At 35.7% G+C, this 11,131-nt stretch overlaps 1 protein-coding gene across 1 annotated transcript; it reads right to left on the bottom strand.

Annotated features, from left to right (window-relative positions):
* Positions 1-1,835: 1,835 nt before the first annotated feature.
* Positions 1,836-10,887, bottom strand: LOC143721389 (chitin synthase chs-1-like). The gene is made up of 19 exons (XM_077211692.1): positions 10,476-10,887; positions 10,049-10,184; positions 9,752-9,940; positions 8,644-9,656; positions 7,970-8,059; positions 7,732-7,890; positions 7,472-7,646; positions 7,295-7,396; positions 5,771-5,912; positions 4,739-4,939; positions 4,366-4,650; positions 4,083-4,262; positions 3,601-3,988; positions 3,390-3,421; positions 3,230-3,294; positions 2,912-3,022; positions 2,579-2,796; positions 2,312-2,384; positions 1,836-2,228 (listed from the first exon to the last, which is right to left on the bottom strand). The coding sequence occupies exons 1-19, from the start codon at positions 10,502-10,504 to the stop codon at positions 2,121-2,123; spliced, it is 3,696 nt and encodes a 1,231-aa protein (XP_077067807.1). The 5' UTR covers positions 10,505-10,887; the 3' UTR covers positions 1,836-2,120.
* Between the last annotated feature and the right edge of the window lie 244 nt (positions 10,888-11,131).

Below are 11,131 nucleotides of genomic sequence, written 5' to 3' on the forward strand. Positions count from 1 at the left end.
GTGTTTTGATTTTAAAGGATTCCTAGTATAATGTAGGCTATAGTATATTTTTTTGTCATTTATTGCAACCCACATAAAACAATAAAATAATTATTCTTACGAGTGGTTTTAAAAATGTAAAAAAAAGAGAGAGAAAGAAACACTTGGTAGCACTTATTATATCCAACAGGTGCCACAAAACTCCCATCTTCTCAGAAAGTAAAGGCAATAAGAACGCACACAAACTGAACTTATATTTTTAATAACATTAAAACGTACGGATTCACAATGAGAGAAGATTACAAAAGAGAATAGATCATTTTTATTCAAATACACTCAACAGTAAATGTGTACAAAGAAATAAATTAAAATATTTTTTAGGATTGTTATTTAACAAGTAACATAATCGCCTTAAAAGGTAACTTCTAGTAATGTTCAAATATATATCCAAAGCTTTATGTATATCCAAAACTTTAGTAGGCAGAAATGTAATATTTAGCAAAAACTACCCGGTATCGGTGATTGATTGTGATTAATCCGATTATTAGTTGGCATATCATGTAATTAACTCTTATTAAATCATTAATTGACAGACATATTTTTTACTCTTTAAATTTGTAATTCTCCTTAAATAAATAATTCAGAATATGTTATTAGTGCTACATTAGTATCTCAAATAAACGTAAATTACAGCTAACTCAAGAAATTCAAGTGAATGGACAAACAATTAAAAATGTAAATGAAACAAAATATTTAGGTCTAGTACTTGACTCGAACCTTAGTTTTAAAAGTCATATAAAAAAAAATTGGTAATAAATTGAAATTTAATTTGATAAACTATAAACATATTAGAAACTCATTAACTATGGAAGCCTTCAATATATACCTCAATACCATGATTGTTTCACATCTACTGTATTGCATGTCTTGTTGGTCTCAGGCGTGTAAAACATCGTTAAAACTACTTGAATCATTATATAAAAGGGCCATGAAAATTCATGATAATTTTCCAGTACCATCATTGTAAAGTACAAAGTAAATATAACATTTTGAGTTTTGAAAACCTTTTTAAATATAATCAAATGTCTGCTTTATTTAAAATGATCCATAACGTCGCTGCTCCCCCTTTGAGAAAATTTGTCACATTAAATTCAGAGAGAACATCTAGAGCCACACGGTCGACAGTTAGAGGAGAGTGCAGCGTTCTGAGACGTAGAACCACATATGGTCAACAATCGTTCTCATATAAAGCAGCGAGCCTCTGGAACACTCTTCCAAATGAAATTATTTCATGCACAATTTATAGTACATTTACACGCCTGGCCAAACAGTGGTTATTATCAAAACAAACCTGTACGCACTGTATGACTGTGATATAAACAATGTAAATTGTGAGTGAGGGATAGTTTCCTGAACTGGAGAGTGTTTTTATGATGTGAACTGTGATGTAAATCGTGAGTGAGTGAGGGATAGTTTCCTGAACTGGAGAGTGTTTTTATGATGTGAACTGTGATGTAAATCGTGAGTGAGTGAGTGATAGTTTCCTGAACTGGAGAGTGTTTTTATGATGTGAACTGTGATGTAAATCGTGAGTGAGTGAGGGATAGTTTCCTGAACTGGAGAGTGTTTTTATGATGTGAACTGTGATGTAAATCGTGAGTGAGTGAGGGATAGTTTCCTGAACTGGAGAGTGTTTTTATGATGTGAACTGTGATGTAAATCGTGAGTGAGTGAGTGATAGTTTCCTGAACTGGAGAGTGTTTTTATGATGTGAACTGTGATGTAAATCGTGAGTGAGTGAGGGATAGTTTCCTGAACTGGAGAGTGTTTTTATGATGTGAACTGTGATGTAAATCGTGAGTGAGTCAGGGATAGTTTCCTGAACTGGAGAGTGTTTTTATGATGTGAGTGAAGTAATGTTTCCATGTATTATTCTGTATATATTTTATGAATTTCTGTAAGTATAACATCAACCTGTCCAGGGACAGCGGGTGGAAATTAGGATCTTTTTGCTATAACCTGGCACATGACATCTCTTCTTACTTAGACTAATGTTTTTTTTTTTTTGTGCATTGTCCCTGATCAAATAAAGAATAAACATAAACATAGGACAATAAACCTTTAGAATGAAATACAAATCCTTATACTGAAGTCACAGCTCTCCTCAAAACAGAGTGGTTCTGATAACATAAGGCTGTTTCTGGATCATACGTCTCATACTGGGGGTTTGAGTTCTGGATCTGTGCAGCCTATTGAGACGTGGACATCTTTAATAATAAAACTAAAAAAAAACATTTAAAATGGCAATTTAGTGTGTGATCCATTGGCTCACCTGATGTGACTGCTTTCTACAAGCTTTAATTTCTGTATCAGCATACGCCACAAAATGGATTAATGTGTAGATTCTGAAACAAAAGAACATAATACACCATTACTAAAAATAGGAATAAAACGGAACGGTTTATCTTCAGACTTTAGACTGAAGTATGATCTCACTTTGTTTTTTTAGTGAAACACTAAAACAAAAAGGTCTGGCAAATTTAACCATATAAAAAAAATCAGTGATAGTGATTTTATTCTTCTGTGCATGTTTAGTTACCTGTGATATAGCATTGCAATAAATTGCACAATCAGCAATAATGCGAAGCTCAGTAGAAACATCAGTCCAATTGGATCAATGGAAAAAACTTCTGTTGGGGATCGAGTCCCATTAGGATAAATTTTTGGGATCTTTATGGAGATTGAGTCACCAATTGTCTCAAGGAAGAAAGTTGCCACTAGCCAAATTGCATTGCAGAAGAAAAAGGCAAATGTAACCTATATGAAAGAGAACAGAAAAACAGCATGAAGACAAAACTTTTCTGTTCCAGAGAATATAGACAAAACCACATACAAAGGCATTTTTGCACACTGACAAGCTTACGAGGCTTACCTTATTTCGAAGTTCTCTCAGATCATTAGCCATTTTTTCCTGTTGTTCTTTATTCTCTTTAAGAGGTTCTAGATATTTTCTTTGTAATTCTCTCCAGAAATCGATTTCATCCTGCATGTGATGAAACATTAAATGTATATTATGTGTGTGCACTATGCACCAGCACTTGACATATCTGCAGCAACTAAGGGCACAAAGTTGGGCCAGTTAGCACAGACAAAAAAATATTATATATATATATATATAATATAATATATAATATAATATATAATATTATTTATATATATATAAATATATATTTCTTCCAATTTGTCTTACCATTGGAAGTGCAGATTCATGCAAGGGAAAGTCATAAGATTTCATCTGCAGATGTTCAATCCAAGCTTTTGGAATAAAATATATAACCGTATAATTGTAATCTAATTCAATAAGTCAACAGCCAGAATATTAGGATATTAAGTATGGAAGTCATACTTACTTTGATGAGCACTGAGTGGGAACTCCTCTGCCCTACATTGTAGGAATACAGTATTATTATTAGAGATAGTAGTATTAAAACATCCACTGTAAACTGAAGGTAATTAATTCAATTTTTTTAAATCTATATAAAAATTATACCCAGGTGGATAGAAATGGGATGAAACAATATGAATTTGTGGTATAGAGTAGTAGTTTTTTTTTTTTTTTACCTTTGTGTTTCCAAAGGAATGTGTGGCTTTTCGGTTTCTGTTATGGTTTCTGCAGGGAGTATCTCCTTGCTCAAATCTTCTTCAGATTCCAAACATGGACATTTGCAACATGTGGCATTCATGACCTTCTTCTTGATAGTATCGACTGCTGTAGTCTTAGCCTGGCCACCGGTTTCACGAGTGCCCCACGTGACATTGTTCATGTTGACTATAGAGTAAATGGCCAAGAGTAAATACCCGCTGGGAATGCAGAGGAAGTATAACAACCCATAGATGACCAGTGAGAACTCCTGAGGGTGTAAACCTGCCGTAATGATGTACAACACCACCATGCCGAGGAGGAACAGACCACTGGGGGTCAGAAAAGTTTGTTGCCTCACTAAATCCCCTATGAGAGTAGAGATGAGGAAAGAAAGTATGTGGTCAAAAAATGTTGATGTTCTTAATAGTTTTTTACGCATGAAAAAACACATAGCAATTACCTATGATGCAGAGAACTGTTCCCGCCATGAGAAATGCGTAGAACACACTCATAATTGCTGCAATTTTAATCTGCATGTCAGACGTCAGTTTGAAGCATAAGATGAGATAGACAGTAGGGGGCGCTATGGCCAAAGCAAGAGCAATATTTTCACTCATTCCCGAAATGAACACAAAGCTTCCTGCAAGATAAAGAAAGCACTTTAATAGTCCTTTAAAGGCACTTTGTTTTGGGCCAAAAACAAATAAATTACTGTAAATTGTTCTATGCAAGCAAAACCTTACCTGATATCATGAGACAGATAGTGGCAGGGCCCAAGATGGAAGCTGCCATGCTGATAATCTGGTACAAGATGTAAAGTTTTGAGATAGAGCTGTTCCTCTGAGAGGTCAGTCCTCCTGAGCCCAAGAGGTCGATGGTGTTGGCCATGGTAGAAGGTCCCCAGCGTCTGCGCTGGTTGTAGAACTCTTTAAAATCCTGAGGCGCATTGGTGTAGGCATCAGATGCTGCATTATACTCAACCCTCCACCCCTGCTGCAGAAGCAGAGTGCATAACCAGCGGTCCTCGCCTGACGTTACACCGAAAAGAGGGGGAATTTGTTTAGTCTAGGCTGATTGATATTATTTGTCATGTGGTTACCTTCATGTAGACATTACCTTGATCATACTGGACGTAGTGGCTGGCTTCACTTGCTTTAGTTGTATACCTCTTCATGACGTTGTCGTCCATGAGTGCGGCTCCTCTGAAAAGACTGAAACATCCAGGGCTGCACAGTACACAGCCGAACACGTGCTCTGCAGTCTTTTGCAGCCAGTGGCCTACCGCATATTCAAACTTCTGATACCACACCATGGGCCCTTTAAGCATAATATCTTATTAGTCAGTTAATCACCTTTATAATCTATAGTAGACCTATACATAAGTAGTCGCAAGTGCAGATTTCTTTAGAATAGATGTGTGGATCTCAGATTTTACAATGGTCATCAAGTGGCGAAATAGTTAAACATCGTACCATATTTAATGTAGATGTTTCCATAGTTTTCAAAGATGAGTGCATGTCTATATTTGCGACTAGTTTCTACCCAATAACAGATGAATTTGGTGGAAAATGCCACCTATGATTATAGGTATCATAACTGGCTTTATCCCTACAGATGATACATGCAGCTCAGACATATTTGGTTGTTATCTTGATTTTATAAATTGTTTTAATTGTAATTGATTTATATTGATTCTCTTTGAATGCTTTTTCTAATTCCATTTATTACTAGTAGTTTTATCTGGTTAATTATTCTTCACACTTTCTCTGCCTCATACTTTAAAACCCATTCTAGAATGTGCACTGTCGTTTAAAAGTTTGGGTTCCTGGAAGATTTTTAAAATGTTTTTGAAAGAAGTCTCTTATGCTCACCAAGGTTGCATTTATTTGATAAAAAATACAGTAAAAACAGTCATATTAGAGTTTTAGGGCTTTTAGTCAATGCCTATTAGCTTCATATAGTTCATAGTAGTGTACTCCTTAAAGTTAACAGCTATTTATAATAAAATCTTACAGAACTTCTTCCAAATCTACCAACACCTTTGAATGGTAGAGTATTCTAGATATTTAGAACATTTTAAAGTAATGAATCAAAAACAATATAATGACCCGATAACAATGGTTTATACTTAATATATATGTATCCAACCTGTGCCTGTTGGATGAATCCTGCCACAGGCAGCCCCAACCTCCGGGTAGAGTTTCAGTCTGTCAATTAACAGCATGACTGCGGATGGCTGGAAATCAGTATCCCCATCCAGGGCCAAAATATAAGTGTTCTCCTTCTCTCTCTAATGAGCATTAAAAAACAAATCAGAGTCTAGCTGATATTGTATTATTCTGTAGAAATACTAGTGATGAATTTTAAAGTTAAGCATCCAACCGGTAACACTTTAGAATAATGGTCCGTAGTTAACAAGACAGCTATGCAGGAAGTAATAGGTAGTACTGCATTAACACCGAACTTAATACTATTAACTAATATGGAAGCAATATTAACTAAGCAGTAAGTAATATCTAATTTAGTACAAAGGTAGTTCCTTGGTAGGTATTTTATTATTATTAAAGAAATATTACCTCATTGAGAACTACTTGTGAACTAAGAAACAATAACCAATTAATGTCTAAAAAGTGAACAATTGTGTGTTTTTTTTTACTTTTAACATGGTCATAACATTTCAGAAGCTTGTGCCTCGAACACTAATATATAGAATGAGTAATTAGTGAGGAGTTAGTATGTTTTTCACTTTAAAATAATGGGCCACATCACTAGTAGATCCTGCGGGATGACATGGTAACGCTTGAGTAATTAGTGAGGAGTTAGCATGTTTTTCACAAGTAATACAAGTTATTTAATTTTATATTTGACACATACTGTACAGGCATACATTTCTGTGAGGCACTAGTAATATTCAAACAAACATTGTAATCTGGAAGATGTGCTTTTGCGATTATCGCAACATAAATGCAGCCAATTTCTTCATTAAGGATGCAAATTGTTTTTGACAAGAGAACATCAATGTTTATATCCTAAAGAGAAGTCCTCCTCAGGCGGCTACTGTAACATAAAGGTAGGTCGTTGGAGTCTGAGACATATTGAACTGACACTCAAAAGAGCTCATAATAGTGAACTAATCCAATCATGTCAGCATCACTTCCTAATTATTTACAATTTTAAACAAATTATCATTATTAGTATTATTTTATGTTTGAGTTTGAATTAAACAGAGAACATACGTCCATCCTTTGGTAAGAGTAGTAGTCACAATCTCAACCTGTAGCTAATGTATTTGGGGAATATAATATTCATAAACTGGTTTCCACAAAGAACCCATTTGAGGCACACGCTTCTGAAATGTTATGACCATGTTAGAGTTAAAAAAAAACACAATTGTTCACTTTTTAGACATGTTACTTTTGTGATTAGTAATTAATTGGTTATTCTTTCTTAGTTCACAAGTAGTTCTCAATGAGGTAATATTTCTTTAGTAATAATCAGATACCTACCAAGGAACTACCTTTGTACAAAATTAGATATTACTTACTGCTTAGTTAATATTGCTTCCATATTAGTTAATAGTATTAAGTTCGGTGTTAATGCAGGACTACCTATTACTTCCTGCATAGCTACTTGTTAACTACGGACCATTATTCTAAAGTGTTACCATCTAACCTTCAGTCTCTCCTTAAGATCATCCAGTCCTTCTCCTCCCTCAAACATTTTGAAGTACTGTCTGTTAAGTCTCCAACCAAAAATGTAATACAAGTACATTATCTGCAAACACAGAGGATTAGTGAAGTTAAAGGCGAAAAAAACATCTGAACCTGTGTTTAGCTGCATGTCCCTTACCTGAGACCATCTTTTTTTGTGACGAATAAGTTGCTTGTCTTTGATGTGAACCATCATCACATTGCCTTTAGGAAGGGTGTATTCCAGACGACCTCCATACGGGGTGTTTATGATCTTCTGCCATGGTAGGGCTGGCGTCTGCTTGAATATACATGGATCCTCCTCACTAAAAATGCTAATGCAGGTGAAGTATTATTAGATAAGTTTTTCCCATAAATTCTCAGTAACCTGAAACAGATCAAAATAAAGAAGATTCTTACGTGTAAACTTCTTTAATTACATCCACAAGAATTTCAGCGTATTCATTTGCATGTCGCTGCCTTCCATTATCAACATCCATGAAAGCGTCATCAAAATAAATATGGAACTCAAACTCGACATCACTGTGTTGGTCGGTCTTGGGCCTGTATTTATCGAGCCTGGTGGTAAAAGAAATAGTATTCAATTACAAGTACAAGTACAATTAAATTGAGACTGAATGAGTAAGTGTATGTTTACCTGAACATAGAGATGATTATCTTCATCATTTCATCGTAGGTCTCATGCCACATCGTTGCACACAGAAACACTCTGATGGTTTCTTCTGCGCTGAGGAACACATATTAAGAAATCCATATTAAGGAATCCAAAGGAAAATTGTAATTGCTCAGAGGTTGCTCTCAGATACATATAATTTAATTACTAACATTTGTATAATTAGAAGCTAGTGAATCGATTGTTCGTTGACATACAGTAAAAGGCGTAGCCGTGCTAATTTGACTTTAGCAAAACTCCATTTGCTCTCCTTTTAATCTCACTGTTCTCTGAAAATCTCATTTGTACATTTTAATGGGAACACATTTACTGTGTAAAATGCTTTGATTAAGATTAGCTTGTCCAATTTGTCTAAATATATTAAAAATAAAGCACTAAAAAGTAAAATAATGTTTTTTAATGACACAAGTGACTATGCATCGCAACCTTACAGTATGAAAATGGGTATTGCATTACTTTGCATTTAACGGTGTTATTAAATTATTAGTTTTTTTGTAGATGGACATGAAGTAAGAGTCAGATAATATAAATGTAAATGCACAATTACATATTCAACTTCGATACAGATAATTTAAAAATCTCTAATATTGGCTGATTTTAACAATATGCAACCATACTTAGAAAGTTGAAACACTTACCACCGTTTCTCCTTGATTCTCTTTCTGATTTCAAAACGGGTGTTCAGCAACATGGACTGTTCCAGAAACGCTCCTTCATACATGCGTCGCACGAACAGATCTTGGGTTCTTTCTATTCGATGGATCTTCAGGAACCAGATGTAAAACGTACTGAGCATGAGTCCCAACCACCAGCTCAGAGCAGAGCAGATCAAACATGCCAGTCCTCCTGTACTCATTTTTTCCACAATGTACCTGGCACTTAGAGTTTTTGTAGCATCAGTCAACATCAACCGCAACAATGTATCATTGGATTTCGACTTTATGTTCTCAGTAAAAGGAGGAGTTTGATTAGACTCTGGGAGTTTAAATGCAAGTGGAATCAAAAACACTGCCAAAACTGCAATCGAGGCCAGGTAAATGGGCAAGGCGAAGCTACGGTGCAGGGAGTGCATCTTGCAAGCCACAACTACAAACCAGCGGCACAGTGCAGAGGATAAAATCTGGAGCGCCACCAATGAAATAATAACTGGTTCGAAGACGGATTTGACCGATTTCCAGTTCTGACCAGACAGAGGAACATAAGCTCCAACCACAGCTGAAGTAATCAGGATTCTCATCAAACTGGAGATGATGCACACCACATTACGGGACTGAGCGATGTCTTTGGAAATGTCATCTAGAGATGAGATGGAGAAGAGCGTGCTGTAGTTTTCCCACCAGTTCATGGAAACACAGATGGACCCCACAATGGCAAGGCCAATTGATATTCTCATCTGAGGGGATCTTTCAATTGCCAGATAACTGACTGCAAAAAGCACATAACCCAGGACGATTAAGAAAATGGAGCATACGGGGAGCATTATAAGCCGCTTCCTCTCTTTGGCGAGGCACTCAGCGACTACCTGGAACACTGCTGACAGGATGCTCACACTGTTTAGGATCATCACGTTAGTGACAATGTCAAAGTGTGGCATGGCTACTATTGTTAGAATTGCAGCTCCCAATGCTACCAGAAACTCAACACACAGGACCTAGAGCAAAGATCAAATCAAGTCAGAAATGTTACTGCCATAACAATCAGTTTCTCTGCTACTATAAATCTGTTTAACAAAAACTCTTTGCTTACCCAAAAGACTGTTTTTTTAGAGGGCATGGCTGCACTCTTGAAAATGAACTTCCATGTGCTTTTTAGCAAAAGGAGAACACTCGGCCCAACCAGAACAAAGCCAATGCCAAGTAGGGCGGCCGGCTTCTTATCTGAACATATAATCTCAGTTTTATTGTTCCCAAAGGTTATTAAAAGCAAAAATGATGTCTGTAAAGAAAGAACAAACCAAGCCGTTTTGTGTAATATTCAATAGACAAGTTAATTGTTATCCTATCATCCAAAAATGATTAGCCAATGATTAATAAAGCAGCTCACTTTACTGAGCAGCGCAAGGGCAAAGACAAGTACGCCAACAATGGCACACGAGAACCATTTCAAACACTGCACTCGTTTCTTTGGTATCTGCTCATCTTGAATGATCGGCACTTCTCTGCATGCATCCCAAGATCGCCTGTTTGGGAAGAAAAAAAAAAGGGAATAGCTTAATGGAAAATTTAAAGTTCACTTGAATGAGAAATTTAAAAGATGTACAAAAAATGTTGGTATTTATCATGCTAGAGACATTGAAGGAAGGAATAGGTACATAATTGTTCTTTATAAAGAAATCAATTTGGGAGAAAGTGGATAATTAAAAATTTTCAACTCAAAAATAAGCTTTTAGCTGCATAATTAAATGTTTGTGGAGATCTACATTTTTATTATTTCATATAATTTTGATAAATGAAAAACAAAAAATGATTACCTGAATTCATGTCTCTGCTGTTTTTCCATAGTGATGTTTGCAAGGCAGCAAAAACCTTTGATTAACCATATGTAAAACAGACCAGAGCCTTATAACCAGATGGGAGGGAGCACTATGCTATTATTTAAACTGGTTCCTATGCTGTGACCTCTATATTAATCTTTACACAGAAATCATGTACCTGCCCATGTTCAGTTTAATTTCCCACTCCCTTTGATGATGAAAAGAGTTTCCCAAGTATTTTAAGCGATTTACCGGATATGCTATTACATAGTTAAACAACTGTTGTAAATCCCTACTAATAAACGGATTATACTAAGACACACAATTATAGGGAAGAAAGTTTGTAATGCCACACTATACAGCGACATTCTAGAGAATTCCGTTTCCAACTAATGGCATTAGTTTAGGGGGTTTAGTTTAATGCTCATGCACACAATACGCATAAGGAAAAGGTGTCCGTGCGAAAGAACTACAGTAGTTGACCTACAGCACACAAAGACCATAAATGTAACTGTCGATATGCAAGACATACACTGATCAGCCACATTAAAACCACAGAAAGGTTAAGTGAATAACATTGATTATATCGTTACAATGGCATCTGTCAAGGTGTGGGATATATTCGGCAACAAGTGAACAGTCATTTTTTAAAT

Source organism: Siphateles boraxobius, unplaced genomic scaffold (genome assembly GCF_051911475.1).
Source record: "Siphateles boraxobius isolate OS27281-9 unplaced genomic scaffold, OSU_SipBor_1 66, whole genome shotgun sequence".
Classification (NCBI taxonomy): Eukaryota; Metazoa; Chordata; class Actinopteri; order Cypriniformes; family Leuciscidae; genus Siphateles; species Siphateles boraxobius.